Source organism: Thermobia domestica, chromosome 4, assembly GCF_964235325.1.
Source record: "Thermobia domestica chromosome 4, izTheDome1.hap1.1, whole genome shotgun sequence".
NCBI classification, from domain to species: Eukaryota; Metazoa; Arthropoda; class Insecta; order Zygentoma; family Lepismatidae; genus Thermobia; species Thermobia domestica.
Genome location: NC_137457.1, coordinates 281,981,509 through 281,998,110, shown reverse-complemented (window position 1 = coordinate 281,998,110; position 16,602 = coordinate 281,981,509). Strand labels below are relative to the sequence as shown.

Sequence of the window (16,602 nt, the reverse complement as noted above, 5' to 3'; positions counted from 1 at the left end):
GAATTCTTTCTAGCGCAGGCTCCTCAATTGTACAATTCGTGCAGCTGTGCGGTCTAGCAGCGATTGCAGGGACACCTCCGCCTGGGACTCGGTAACGTCGATCAGTTCCGGGTAGCACGCCTTTTTTGCATCAAGCACACGATTATATGCAGAATATATATCACATAAGTTATTTGCGCCGTTTCGCAGCAGCTGGTACTGATAGCGTGTCAGATTTCCTTCAAGGAGCTTCGCCCGAAGTAAAACACTTTGCAGTTGTCTGTCATGACTGCTTCCAAGCCCTCCTCATTTTGGCAGGCCTGGTTGGTGATTTTTCCATTTCATGCAGCAGTTTGGTCTTTTCCAACTCACCCTCCTCTCTGTATTTCATAGCAGCCGAATATACGAGACACTCACCACTTTCTGCCGACGATCGTAATGACTCAGTCTTTCTTCCCTTCGGACGCTCGCTGCTCGCCGCGAAACCTGTATGCGGCCTTCCCTTCCTTCTATTGACGAAGAAGGTTAAGGCTCAGTTGCAGTCTCAGGTCGAAGCACTAACACTAACGCATTGTTCAACCACACCCCATGTTCCGCTTCTAATCTTTCATAGTTTCCGTTGCCGTACCCCGCTCTCTTCCCTGACGGCATGGCATGGTGCCTGTGATGGGTTTGAGGGCAGTTTCTCCTTGATGTCTTTGCGTGTCTGTATGGCTTTTTGTTTTTGAATTTAAAGTGGAATTTTCTGGACTATTCTTTCTACATAAAACTGCTATTTTATCATGACTGAAATCAGAAATTTTTATCATTATCACATTGGAATCGTAAAAGTGTGAAATTTTCTGAATTCACTGCACACCCAATTTCTTCCTTATTCCAGAACAGTGTTGTGTTAAAGTAGTGGCTTAAGCGTTAGTTTCACAGCATTAGGGGCGTTTGTTCGATTCCCGCCGAGGTAATTAATGGAAGTTGTATCATTTGCAATATTGATACTTTTGATATATTAACAAGAAAAATATTCAATTTATCTGGGTCTTAGAATTGAGACTACTTCCTTTAGAGGTGAAATGCAACAACAACACAAAAGTACGTCTTCAGTATCAAACTTGATTCATACTGTCTGGAAACGTAACGTGTTTATCTAACAGTTGATGAATGCATAAGGGACATCGTTACTGTTAGTATGGGCCATAAATATGTAATTGCTTCCTAGGAATTCTGGAAATGTTCTTAGCTGTGCAGAAATTGCAAATAGTTATCGAGCTTAAAACTCTAGTCAAAAAAATGATAACACTGGTCGGCATGAAAATCCTCCCACGAGAGTGAAAGAATGTACCGGATAGATTTCGAGACGCTGATTACGAATATCTCATCGAGAAAGGTCCAGCACGTAAGGTTTTTTTGGCGGGGTGCTCTTTCCACAATTGACAGAAAAATCTTATTTTTCGTATTTAATATGTGCTTTCCATGTTTGTAGTGCATGATTCTGACTTTTTACGAGGGTGAAAGGGTGTACCGGATAGGTTTTGAGAAGCTAATTACGAATATCGCATCGAGAAAGTTCCAGCACGTAAGGCTTTTTTGGCGGGGTGCTGTTTCCATTGACAGAAAAATAGTATTTTTCGTATTTAATATGTTTTCCGTGTTTTAAGTCTATAATTCTGAATTTTTTATCTTAATCTAAGAAGTGTTACAAGGCTATATCTCAGGAACATTTTTTTCTCTAGCTCACGACCCCCCGGAAACGTACCCCCTCTCCTTGTGTTGCAAAGATTTATTGTCATTCCACACTGCATAATCTAAAACCTAGGCGTTATTGACGGAGGAAGGTTTCATAATCAACTTGCGATCATTCGTCGGCTCCCTTTTGTCTAGACGACAGACGGATTGTTGAAAAAGGCGCCAAGACATACACCACGTTGTCGCGTGAAACAAATATTTCAGTTTCGAGTTGATCTTCGTATTCGAAGGTGGTGTTACGCTGTGTCTGTGTATACCGTAGTTGAAACATATTTCTGCGTGAAATATTGACGTTTGTGTTAAACGAACATTCCGAGAACTTGCAACAATTCGACAGATTCATTCTGCTACATATGTGGGTAAGTTTACCCAACATTGTTAGGGGCGTCAAGTCTAGGAGGCTTAGGTGGGCAGGTCATGTAGCTAGAATGGAAGAAAGTAGAAACGCTTTCAAAGTCTTGACTGGTAGACCCAAAGGAAAACGACCATTAGGAAGACCTAGGCGCAGATGGGAGGATAATATTAAGATGGATCTCGCAGAGATAGGAATACAAAGTAGAAACTGGATCCAATTAGCTAAGGATAGAAGTCAGTGGAGAGCTTTTGTGAACGCGGCACTGAACCTCCGGGTTCCATAGGCCATAGAGTTAGTTAGTTAGTTAGTTAGTTAGTTATGTGGGGAAGTGATTTTTAAGGGACAAAGTAGGCCATTGTCACCGTTCCTGAAGACAGCATACCATATGTACTTCGGGTGTAAAAGAGGCCACCAGGATCGCGTTTGGACTCCGAAACAATGTTGTAACTCGTGTGCTCGTACTATTATATGATGGTTAAAAGGTACACATAAATCGATGCCGTTCGCCGTACCTATGGTTTGGCGCGAGCCCCATGATCATGTTTCAGACTGTTACTTCTGCCTGACTAATATAAAAGGTTTTTCAAAAAACATAAAGCATAAAATACAGTATCCTAACTTGGATTCCGCAAGAAGACCTGTGAAACATGATGTTTGTCTTCCTGTACCAGTACCACCAGACTCATACACCCTGTGCAGTGTTTCATCAGATGAAGAATCTGCTGCTTGTGAGGATGTTGCACAATCTTCGAGTACACAGTCAGATCCCAATTACACTCCAGTGCCTGACACTAATGAACAATATGAGATAAGACAGGAAGAGCTGAATGATCTGATCAGAGACTTAAATCTTCCCAAGTCTAAGGCCCTGTTGCTTGCATCACGACTTCAACAATGGAATCTACTAAAACAAGATGTGAATATATCGATGTTTAGGAAAAAGAGGTGAGCCTAGTTCCTAATTTTACAAAGGATGGTGATTTGGTGTATTGCAGTGACATTCCATTGCTTATGGGACAACTGAAGTTGAACTACAACACTGAAAATTGGAGGCTATTCGTAGATTCCTCTAGGATAAGTCTCAAGGCGGTGTTACTACAGAATGGCAATGAAAGGCTAGCCATCCCTATTGCACATGCTGTACATATGAAAGAAACATACGTGAACATGCGAAACCTATTGCAGAAAATAAAGTACGAACAGCTCCAGTGGTCTGTATGCGCTTACCTTAAGGTTATTGCCATCCTCACCGGTTTACAAGGAGGTTACACAAAGCACTGCTGCTCCTTGTGTCATTGGGATAGTCGAACCAAAGATCAGTACACCATCACAAAATGGTCGCCAAGGAAGCAACTGGTCCCAGGTGGAGATGGACGTGGCTAATGAACGTCTTGTGGATTCGGAAAAAAATATTCTTACCACCCCTTCATATCAAATTAGGGCTCATGAAGGTCTTCGTCAAGGCCTGAACCGGGATGGTGAAGTATTTAATCATCTCAGAAAACTATTCCCAAGACTCAGCGAGGCCAAGGTGAAAGAATGTGCTTTTACGGGACCTCAAATCAGATACGTTTTTAAGAATACTACATTTTCTTCTAAGCTTAATGAAGTGGAAAGTGAGGCTTGGGAGGCCTTTCGAGAAGTGTGCAGTAACTTTCTAGGGAATCATAAGTCACCTGATTACAAAGACATTGTGGGCAGGTTAATTACTTCATTTCGTAACATGGGATGTAATATGTTCCTAAAGTTACACTTCCTGCATTGCCACCTGGACTTCTTCCCTGAAATCTACGGCTTGGGAGAGGTCCCAGACAAACACGAGGAAAGGTTTCACCAGCAAATAGCTAGCATCGAGAGGCGATACAGTGTTAAATGGAGTGTGAATACGTTGGCAGACTTCTGTTGGAATGTGACATGCGAGACACCCTCTAGTAATTACAAGAGGAGTACAAAAACCAAGTGACACGTAAGTGTTTAACTTTTTATGCAATTTTATCTGCATCATTTATATTGATATTTAAATTATAATGTGCAAATTATTATTGGTGCAGAATAGCATGTTTGGGCGGATATTGAAACACCCCCTCCTCCCTGAAAACTGGTCGTCCTGGAGAAAAACGGGTTACGGATTCGGACTCAGGAGCTCGAAACCTATAGGAATCACCTATTTTCGTTCGTGGAAGCGAAAAAAAAAAAAGATTTTTCCTACCAGTGTAATATTTGAGATGCTGTCTTACCTTACTATCTAGAAGAAGGGCGAAACAAAATGCATTACTGTTATCAGATGCAAATATTTATTTATATTTCATTCTTGTTATCATAAAATGATGATTCTATTTGTAAGTTCACACACATGATATTACGTACATGTATAATCCTAAGAAATATCCGACATATATATTTTCTGTTCCTGTTAATAACTTCGTTTATTTGACTTTTCTCTTTTTCTATTGTAATAATAATAATAATAATAATAATAATAATAATAATAATAATAATAATAATAATAATAATAATAATAAGAATAATAGAATCATAATACCAATTACGTAAACAATATCTTCAAATAATAAAAAAAAATATAATTAGAAAGACGGGATTTGAATCCGTGTCGCTGAATGGAAGTTTTTTTCTTTTCAACTTTGAAAAATTTACTCATACGAAGATAAGAAAATAAACTAGTAGTTATGGAACATAAACACAAAGCTCTCTATTTCTGCACGTGTAGACAGAATTCAAAGTGTGTGAAAATAATTTTTGCCGCCTTTTCTTTTTTGGAAAATAGAAGTTAAGGTGAGCAAGAATAGTATTGTAAATTGCGACCATTGCTGAAAACCGTGCCGTAGCCTCAACTTCAAAAACGTTTCGTGATATTTTCATCATTCAGGAAGGTCTATATAACATACGTTTGAATTAAACAAGGAAATCTCGAGTAAGTCCTTGTGGTACACATAAGTAACGTCTTCTTACACAAGAATTAGTATTTTGTGTATAGTTTTCCATGAAACTATTTTAATTAGGTATTAGTTTGGGTGGAAGATGAAGTGACGCAGTAGGTAAGTGGTTAGCGCATTGAACTTCTATTCGGTTGGCCGGGCTTCAAATCGCTGCCAGGATAAAACTTTTTCAAATATTTCAATTTGTCTCATTGCATACTTAATGTGACGAACAAGATCTCTCCAGAAAGAAAAGATGTTGGAATGAGGAGAATTCCAGAAGTTCTGTCAATGGAGACAATGATTTACAAAGTTATTTTCAGGAGTTATTCTAGATTTGATATTTTCAGCTTCTTTCAAGCTTTTTCTCATTCATGCGTGGTCAATGTTTTTTTTATTTCTTAAACATACAATATATAATGAAATAATACATTACATACACAGCAACATTTAGATTAATGTATACTGTTGAATAGAAATAGGCTCTGAACCAGACAGATTCATCTCAGAATGGAGAAATGTTTCGTGCGTGAATCTGCTCATAATTTTACTTGCGTAAGTACCTGATTCAGTGCTACCAACTGTTGTCAGTGCCGAGAAAAGTTATGTGAAATTTGGTTGGCATCTTGTCTAAGCGTTTTGGAAACTGCAAATTATCTGGACCCCAAGTAATGGAATTAAAGCACTTAGGGGGAGAGATACATTTACTGGTGGCTGTACACGACGTGCATAATTTGACGAGTATTACAACACGTTTATCTTATAATCACACTATATGGTAACATGAATCGAACTGACCATTTCAGTTAGGGTAAAAATATGCGAAAGACACCTCGCGGTCACTGCCTTGAGGGTGTCACAAACACCTGGATTCAAACGGGTAAACTCGTGCCGGAGATACACACCACATCGGGATTTAGAGGTCGACCGTGATGGTGAATTAGTGGTTGCGTTTGTAAACAACCGAGTTTGTTTTTACATGGATGGTCAGTGCAAGCATCGCTTTGGCTCGTGTTCTCATTGGTTCTCCCTAGCTCTCGATGCGCTGCACGAGATAAAATCCTCATTTGTTCAGAATTTCGTCTAAAGAGGATTTTGTGTGTTTATGTGCGAGGGATTTTGCTGCACTGTTAAATTTAATTATAAAATATATATTAATAGTGCTAGTGAGGAATGTCCCAACAATTAAGTATAATAGGGAAGTTTTAAATAGCAAATCGAAGAAAATGGCTACACAAAAGGTAAGCTATACATATTTGTTTCAGAATTATACTGTAGATTATTATATAAGCTAATGGTGATTACGTGGATGGGGCCTTTCGCACTGAAGCCTTTAAATTCCAGAATTTATAGAGAAAAAATAAGCTAGCGTTAATCATATCTATGCTTAATATCTTCAAGTTCCCCTCCCATTTCCGAGTTTAATAAACAGAATTTTGTTACTGATTCGTTACACCTAAATTCGTTACTGATATAAGATAAATAAATATCTGTAAAGACTGGTACATTAAGAGAAACTTCTGGATGGCGCACTTTTCCCGTTAGTTTCCATATGGGTGTACCATCCAGAAGTGTCCCTTACGCTACATATCCATAGGGAGACAATGTAGAATAATGGAATTGCAGTGACGAAACGTCACTTGGTGAAGTTAATACCCCTCCACCCCAAACCTGAAAATTTCGATTTTCTGCTTTTGATTTTATTGGGAAATAATTTTCTCGCCCGGCTGCTGAAACCGTACACTTCTTCACGGAAAATTGAGAAAAGGTAAAAGTTTTCGATTTCTTTATATTGATGGACAAGAGATGAGACTCGACAAGACAAGACGCGAAAGACAACAAAAGACTTCGTCATTTCTCATATCTTGTCTCGCGTCCATCTCTATTTATAAACTGTTTGGTGGTTTCAGTTTCAAAATGTGGTTCCGCAGTGATCTTCATACATTGACGGAATAATTTGTCACGCGTCACTGCAACATTTTTCCTCAAAAAGATCTTACAGCGAGTACACGACCCCTTCGCTATGTAAATCCACTTACATAACTACCTGGACACCTGATTGTTATAATTCCATTACTTGGGATACAGATCATTTGCAGTTGTGAGAATGTATAACCGTCACCAGGTTATTGAAGTATTTTTGTGGACGCTCTGTATCTTTTCGAAAGACTAAAATTATTTTTCGATTTATACTTTATTCTGCGACGCAAATAAGTTGTTTCTTCGGTGGAAATTGCTTCTTTCCCACGTAGTTGAACAATGAAGTCTTTCATCGTTTTTCATATATATATTTAAAATATTGCTTTGTGGTGAGAGCATTTCAGTAAGCGACGAACCTGATCAGTGTTTCTCCCTGACCTATTCATATGCACAGTCTATATTCTACAGCTATTTGGAACTGAATTACGTGCATCTTTAATCGTTTATGGAAATATTGCAGTAGGTTAGAACTGACCAGAGTAGAACAGGTGTCCTAGCGTCTGATCGTCACCAACCACATCGCATTAGCAGTTCGTTATCTGTACTTTTACACGCCCGAGTTATCGCAACGTCTCGTGCGTCGTGAACAGTGGACTAATATTAACGTGAACATTTTTACGTTTTATTTGCATGTACATACAGGTGATTTAGCCGGAGTGCTTTTAACAAGGAACTGCCAACATTGACGAATGCATCAACGCAGTTCGTATCTCGAACCTCTTGGCCCGGAGAGTGTGACTCCATGTTTCGAGGCAGCAAACACGCACGTCGCATCGAGCATTAAGTATAATATTGTGCTAAGGAGCATAAGCTATTAGCCGGTGAAGGTCGTTTTCTTACGGCTAGACCCAATCAATAAGTCTCAGATCCATAGGCATACTGCGATAAAATTACAAACGCGTCCTCCAACATTAGCATTACACTTTGGAGACTGTGTAATTTTGCTGAAGACTCGTGTCGACTCTTCAGGACTGTTTGGAGCAGCAACTAGATTACTACGTGGGTTTACCCCTGCGACACTTCCCCCAGTGCTAAACTCCCAAGTGCGTCAATGGTGTGAGAAAGGCATTTACAGTGAAATCTTAATTATAATCTTCTGTATATATATCAAAGTGAAAAAGGGCTATACTGTAGTTAAAAGTAACGTATGATTTCAATAATGGAAATAATTATACCTATTCAGTGTTAAGTGTTGTGATCGTTTCTCTTCATTATTTTTCTTTTCAATAGAATTCTAATAAATTAGTATAGCGTCATTTAACCCAGTGTGTTTTCGTTGTGTGTATGAGTGATATTTGTGTGCCTTATTTTCTGGATGACCGTCTGATCGTCCGTAAGGTTTTCGAGACGTGACATCCGAACCTCTCGACGTCTAATGCTTATCTTACCATTGAGACCGACGAGCAATTCGGGAACAATATTGTAATCCCTTCTCGGAGAGGTCTTTCAGCGTCCTGCCTAGGTAAGTACAGTTCTCAGAAGAATACTCTTTGGCAGGACCACGGAGGACAGACTACGACAAGGTAATTGCAAATAAATGGTACCCGAACAGTGACCGAAACTTGACGGTTACAAACGACTAGACAGATGGAACCTAACTTACACGTAACTTTCCTCAGCACTGAGAGCAGTTGGTAGTACTGAGTCAAGTCTTTATCTAAGTAAAATTGTGAGTAGATGACTCACGAAACATTTCTCCATTCTGAGATCAATCTCTCTGGTTAACAGCGTGTTTTCCAATGAACTTCATATGTTAATTTCAATATTGCTATGTATATAATGTATTACTTCATTATATACTGTATATTCAAAGAAATAAAAATACTGATCACACATGAATCAGAAAATGCTTGAAAGTAGATGAAAATATCAAATCTAGAACAACTGAAGGAAATAAGTTTGTAAATTACTGTCCCCATCAACAGATACTCTCCAATTCTCCTTATTCTAAAATATTTTTCTTTCTATGAAAAGATCTTGTTTTTCACCTGAGTATCCATTGAAATTCAAATTGAAACAGAAAGACTTGAAAAAAGTTTCTGTTCTCTGGGTCTACCGAGTAGAAGTTCAATGCGCTAACAACTCATCTACCGCACCACTTAATCGTCCACCCAAACTAATACCTAGTTAAAATAGTTTGATGGTAAAATATAAACAAGATACTAATGCTTTTGTGAGTGTCTTAATGTGTTACTCGAGATTTCCTTTCTTAACTCGAAAACAAGTTATATAGACGTTCCTCAATGAGGAAAATATCACAAAACGTTCTTGAAATTTAGGCTACGTCATCGGTTGTAGGGATTGTCCCGGTTTACATTACATTTCGTCTTTACCATAACTTCTAATTTCCAAAGAAGAAAAGAAATAAATTATTTTCACATTCTTTGATTTGTATGAACACGTATAGAAATAGACCGTTCTATGTTTATGTTCGATAACTACTAGTTTATTTTCTTATATTCAAATTGAGCCGGTGACACTAGCCGAGTGATCTCGGGCGTTCGGCTTCTGATCATGAGGCCCAATTCACTAGGGGTTCGACCGAAGAGCAGGTTGGAATTTTAACTGTTCTCAGTATTTTGGTGTTCGTGTCCTTACAGTGTTTGAAATACGTCGAAAGGACATGAGGTGCCAGTGAGGATTGGTTGGTGTGATTTGTTAAAAAAAAAAATTCTGACGGTAGGAAACCCATTGCAGCTACCTGAGTTAAAAATCCCGTCATGCAAATTAATAGGTTTCCTGAATGGCAAGATATTGTTTATATAATTGTTATTGTAATTATGTTATTCCTTTATTATTATTATTACCACAGAAGGAAAGAAACAGTAACATAGTCGAAGGTATTCATAGGAACAGAAAAGATATACAATAAATGAAAAATGAAATGAAATGAAATCTTTGAGTTTTATTAGCGCGGTTATGCCGGTTACGCTAAAGGAGACGGTGATGTGGAGTAATGAATGAAATGGTGGAATGAAGAAAGTAGGAGGAAACGGGAGAACCCCGAGAAAACCCACGCACACGGTGTTTGTCAAGAGATATACAGTATATCAGATGTTTCTTAGGTTTACACATGAACGCAATAATATTATTACGTTTATGGATTTACAGATAGAATTATAATTTTGTGACAACAAGAAATGGAATATAAATATTTGTTAGCTGATAACAGTAATGCATTTTGTTTTGCTTTTCTTCTAGTTAGGAAGGTGAGGTGACTTCTTAAACAGGTTAATTCCCGGGACTAGCCTTGTAAGTTTGATCACTATTTGCTATTTGTGCACAGCTTCGAACAATTCCTTGGAACTGATTTTTGGCCTATACGACAGCAGTAAGGACGTGTTTAGCCCTTATGTGTTCTTCAATTCTTCCGCAAACACGTTACTTCTCAGACAGTTGCTAATGAAGGTTGATACGGATGACGTAATTTTGTGTTGTTGGCATTTCACCTGTAAAGGAAGTTTTCTCAATTGTTAGACCCAGAGAAACTGAATATTTTCCATGTTAGTATATATATAAGAAGAATCAATATTAAAATTATACAAAGATTCTGAATTGCCACAGCCGGAATCGAAGATGCTACGAAACTAACGCTTAAGCCACTATTGTAAGACATCACTGCTCTGGGAGAAGGAAAATCTGGATGTGCACTGAATTCAATAGTTACACACTTTTATGATTCCAGTGTAATATTCCTGAAACTTTGTGATTTCAGTCAGTCACAATACCGTAGTAAAGTATTATGCAGGAGGAATTGTCCAAAGAAATCACCTTTAAATTGACAACTCATATATACGGAGGCGCTACCGTATGCTCTCGCATCGGGCCTTGGATCTTTTACGGCGCGGCATTGGTTAGATACTTATACTGATTGAAATCTGGTATTTGAGGGACTAGATTATTTTTCAAAGTTAACTAATTTAACGAACCTTCCTCAGCATCTTACTTCCTATTTTTACGCGTTTTATTCACTTTTAGTTTTTCCACTAACTCTTTAAGAACAGGGACAAAAACACAGTAACATTGCGGAGAGTAAAAATCACAAACACTACTCGCGCGTTCTCTATCGCCTGAAGTAAAACATTGGTTAATATGCAATTTATGGTCTTCCATATTCTGTATGTTGTCAAATCATGGAGTGGGTCAGTGGGTCAAATGGATCGAGTTTTCTGAGTTGATCACTGGGTCGTGGGTTACAGCATGTTAGCCACTGCGACCCATCACTTACCATGACCCACTGCGACCCACCACCCACCGTGACCTAATACTCACTATGACCCACTCTGAACCACCGACTCCTACCCTCGGAAAGGCCCGATCCATCGTTATTATAACATAGCGGTGCATGAGCGATTCACCGTAGAAATTCAAACTCTGATTAGTTAGAATTTGAAAATCTGTTTTTATTACAAATATAAATCCTAGTCGGGAGAGAAGAGGCCGTGGATGATGTCTCAGTCTTGATGACGATGTGCTTTTGTGAGTCAGTGGTTCATGGTGGGTGATGGTCGGAGTGGATCATTGCGGATGGTAGGTCAGAGTGGGCCACGGTGCGTAGTAAGTCACGCCATCTCTGGTCAAATTTGTAAAACCAAACCAAACAAAGAGCAATATTAAAACAAAACGCTCAACACCTTAGCTATTCATGACAACTATTGTATGATCCGAATAAGTCTAGTATATCCGCTCATCATAATCTCTTATATTTTACCGAAATGCGTCATGACTTTCCCGACAACCTGATACTATAAATGTTGTTAATACGCAAAGTTCATTGATCTCATCACTTATTCACTTACTCTCTTATGATCATCAAAACCTTTAGGGAACTTCCCATGGATATAGAAAGGTAAAATACAGCATCCATGCTTGGTGTAGCGTGCAAGTAAAATAAAAAGTAACAGGATGTTTCCCTTCCCCAAACCCCTATAATGGAGTATGTTGATTATTCAACAAAAAAGACGTGAAATTCAATCTGAAATTCATAAAATCTAAAATATGTAGGCTAGCCTCAACTTTCCAATAATAATAATAATAATAATAATAATAATAATAATAATAATAATAATAATAATAATAATAATAATAATAATAATAATAATAATAATTATTATTATTATTATTATTATTATTATTATTATTATTATTACCATGGAAAAAGTTAATTAGAAAATCAATTACTTAAATAACACCTTCCAATTAAGAAAAATGATTGCCACGACGGGATTCGAACACGAGTCTCTGCAATACGAGTTTCATAATTTGCTAATATACCACAAATTCCTCATTTAAAGATAAAACAATAAACTAGTATATACTGAAGATAAAAATAGAACTTGTTTTTTCTACACGTGTTGGAGCAATTCAAAGAATAAGAAAATAATATCTGCCGGCTTGCATTCCAAGAGTTTCAGATATCCTCTGATTTTATTATCCGATACAGATACGACATCAAGAGCCATGACCTTCATATAGAGTAAAGTAAATCGTTCCTCGTTTCCGAGCTGGTTAGCGCAACATCGTAGTAATAAAAATCGTTATTGGCGTGTGTTCTAATCCTGCCCAAGGATTACTTTTCAAATTTCCATAACACTTTTTTCATTAAAATAGGATTGAAATTAATACTAAAAAAAGTGATTTAACGATTATTTTTTTATAATTTTCGTAACATTTTTTATTAAAATAAGCTTGCAGTTTTACTATATGGATCCAGGGTAAAAGTAGTAGTAGTAGCAGTAGGAATAATAATAATAATACTAATACTAATAATAATAATAGTTAGTACGAGGAAGAAGGGTTAGAAACCCCGCAGGGGTTGGTTAGGTTCTGTTCTCCTGCCCAAATTGTTCTTACATTTTACATGACCAACTTCGAACAGCTGCCTAGGGTAGGGCGCGAGTACTGAAACTCTTAGGATTGGCGTAATTGCAACCGGCTTTTGTTCTATGGAAATTAGAATTTACGATGAAGAAGAATAGTAGTAATGTAAATCGGAAGCAGATAAAAACGATGAGGTAGCCTCAACTTGAAGATCGTTTCGTAATATTTTTCTCATTGACAAAGGTTTTTGTAACTTGTTTTCGACCTAACAAGGAAATCTCGAGTAAGTCATTGTGACACTCATAAGGAAAGTCTTTTTATACGAGCTTTAGTGTTTTGTATAATAGTACATGCAACGATTTTAACTAGCTAATAATTTAGATAAAAGGTGAAATAACGCGGTAGGTAAGTAGTTAGTATATTGATCTTCTATTCGGCGGACCGGATTCGAATCTCAGCCAAGTTGAAACTTTTTTCAAATGTTTCAATTTCAATTTCAATAGATACTCAGTGTGACCAGTAGTATCTCTCCTCCAGAAAGAAAAAGATTTTGGAATGACGAAAATTGGAGAAGGTCTTTCAATGGAGGCAATCATTCACGAACATATTTTCCTGCAGTTGTTCTAGATTTGATATTTTCAGCTACTTTCACGCATTCACTGATTCGCGCAGGATTAGTATTTTATTTCTCTAAATATAAAGTATATAAAGAAATAATACATTATATACAGAGGAATATTGAGATTAATATATGGTGGTTTTTGGAAAACACTCTCTGAACAATAGAGAATGGAGAACTGTTTCGTTAGTCACCTACCTTACAATTTTACCTACATAAACACCTGGATCAGAGCTACCAACTACTGTCAATGCCGAAAAAGTTACGTGTAAGTTGGGATTCACCTGTCTAGGCTTTCTCACAATTGCAAATCACCTGGACTCCAAGTAATGGAATTATAACAGTCAGGGGTCCAGGTACTTATTTAAGTAGCTGTACGCCTTTCATCCAACGCAAAATAAACATCCGGACAGCGACCGCGACCGCGACCTCAACCTCGAATTCAACAGCTAGGTATATTTACTCTTAGGATTTCAGTGTGACATATAAATACATTTTACTCTTTTCCACTAGCCCACGTACCTATCAATAAAACACAAGCTACTTGTTGCCAACTAAAAAGGCCTCATTATTCTTTACTTAGCATTACCTAACTTTTAAAATAGGTACAAGTAACACAATTTTAATTTGTGTTTAAATGTCTAGGTGGAATGTGGGGTGCAGTGGTAAAGACTAACAGATCGCTATTTACGACCACGTGGAAGAAAATGTTAAAAAGAGGAAGAAAAGCTGGGTGGAAAGGATTGGATCAGGCTATCCTTGCAAGTATTGTTTGGCCTTTAACGATTGGTGAGTAACAGTTTATTTACTACATATTCATTAACCAACATTAAGAATTAACATACTCATAAATTTTGCAGAGCCTCCCTACTGTAGTTCTCTACTTAAGGCTGAATCGTGTAATTAGAATTTGATATTAGATATTTATTTTTATACCTTCAATTTTTATTAGAGGTGGCATTACTAAATGTATGGAGATACGGTGTCCTCCCACTTGCGAACTTTCCCATATCCGTACATGTCAAAATCTTTCCCAGTTCCGTACTAGTTCCAGATACAATGAAATGTCATGATTTAAAAGCGAGAAAAGAATTTCCATTTGTGTAAAGATTCAATAGCTGGCACTATTTCTGTGAATTTTTGTTACTTTTTGAGCAGAGAGGGATATGGAATACAAAGTTTTAGTTTCGAGTAGCAACCACAGCTAATAAGAGTTCTTAAATAGTTAAATTTGGCAGATTGCTTAACAGACCAGCATGACCTTCTTTATTGATGGCACGTTTAAGAGCTGCAGAAAACTTTTCTCCCAAATTTTTGTAATTCAGGCAGATATTGAATGTTCAATACTAGAAACTAATGTGATTCCAGAGGTGTTTGGCCATCTCCCAAACAAGAGAAAATTTATATAAGGTTCTTTTCACTAATAAAGAAAGATGTCCTGAATTGGAATCGTGAAGTTGTAACGATATACTTTAGGGAAGGAGTAATAAATTCTTTTAGGACAATTTTCCCTTCAGCTTCCATAAGGGGTGCAATTTTCCCTTTAACGAATGTCTTTGGCCTAAGATAAAGGATTTAGGCTTACATTCAAACTACAAAACAATGGCGATACAAGACTTGAGATTCGGATGTGTGCGTCATCAGCTTTTCTTCTGTTAGAAATGGTCGACAGTGCTTGGCTGTCTACTCAAGAATATATCTCCTAGGCTTGAGCAGTGCTATGATTATTTCGTTGAACAGTAGCTAGAAAATTCTACAGTCTCAGTAAGCATGTGGAACTGTCACGAAAAACGCCATAGAACAAATAATCCCGCAGAGGATTATTGAAATAATAGATTAAATACTCTGCTAAACTAGCAAAATCCTCATGTCATCGAATGAGTTCGTTTTCTGAAGTTAGAAGGCTGAATAAGTAGCCTTGCTTACGACAGAAAGTATCTCAGCTTGCAAGGTGAAAGAAGAAAGAAAGTATATGCGAAACTTTAAAAAAAAAAAAAAAAAAAACGAGTAGTTTTGATGTTTCAAAAGATGTTACATGATGTTTGGTTGCACTTTCATATATTCATAAGTTGTCAGAACTGTAAATCATATTCTCCTAAAACCATGATTTCACAGATTTCGCAGCGTGCAGGCTGCCAAATCATCTCTGGTAGATGCCATCACCATCAGGAAACAATATTTGAGCCATTAGTAGAACCTGGTCCCCCAAAATGGCTTCATACGCTTTGTATTCATCATTCCATGCAGGGCTATGATGCGACCTGCAGAAACCCACGATATCACTGCCCATAATATAACAGATCCACCCCCATGCTTTACAGTTGGGAGCAGACAGTCTTTATCATAGGCCTGCGACGGTATTCTCCATACGTAAACACGACTTATTGTTAGATACAAGGTGAAGGTCATTACATGTTTCCACTGCTCTCACGAGTTCACGCCTTGTGGTCCTTGCATCACTGGATACGCCTCTTCGCATTTACTGGTGTGACCAGGGGTTTGGGGATAGCGGCCCTGCCATAAAGTTTCATTTTATAAAGTTCCTGTCGCACTGTTTTCGATGACACCGGGTTCTGTAGGTCAGAATTGAGCTCAGACATAATTTTCATTGCAGTGGTCTTCCTTTTAGCTGCTACAATCCGTTTTAATGCCCTCTGGCCCCTATGTGGCAGGATTGTATTTCGACCACTGTTATGCTTTGCAGACGTCGTTTGCCCATGAATTGTGTATGTCCTCGTGACATTGGACACAGGGTCTTTCGATACCCCCACAATGTTCACCATTGTTGAAAATGTAGCTCCAACCAGACAGGCACCAACGATCATGTCTCTTTGGAAGTCTGTCAGATCGCCCATTTCACCGCACCACTTTCACACCACGACACTCACAGGTAAACTGGTTACTCCTGAAGGGAGAGGAAGGTCCATATGACACATTGAGAAGAGAAAACGATCGGCAACCACAACACATATTGTACAGTGTAGGGCAAAACTTAAGTGTCCTGTATGAAATGTTTTTAGATATTTGTCCAACCCTGCATATATATATATATATATATATATATATATATATATATATATATAATATTCATAAGAATTACATATAGGTAATTTTAACAACGGTATACAGCCTACTGCACATGGACCAATACTAGTTCTACGAAGACTCTTTAT

At 37.8% G+C, this 16,602-nt stretch overlaps 1 protein-coding gene across 3 annotated transcripts in view; it reads left to right on the top strand.

Moving 5' to 3' along the window:
• LOC145683526 (uncharacterized) overlaps window positions 1–16,602 on the top strand; it is a 70,786-nt gene that overhangs the window by 40,195 nt on the left and 13,989 nt on the right. For all 3 annotated transcript variants that reach the window (XM_081754870.1, XM_081754868.1, XM_081754869.1), the window contains exon 5: window positions 14,075–14,218. In XM_081754870.1, the coding sequence (XP_081610996.1) occupies window positions 14,075–14,218 (144 nt within the window). The remainder of the gene's footprint in view (window positions 1–14,074; window positions 14,219–16,602) is intronic.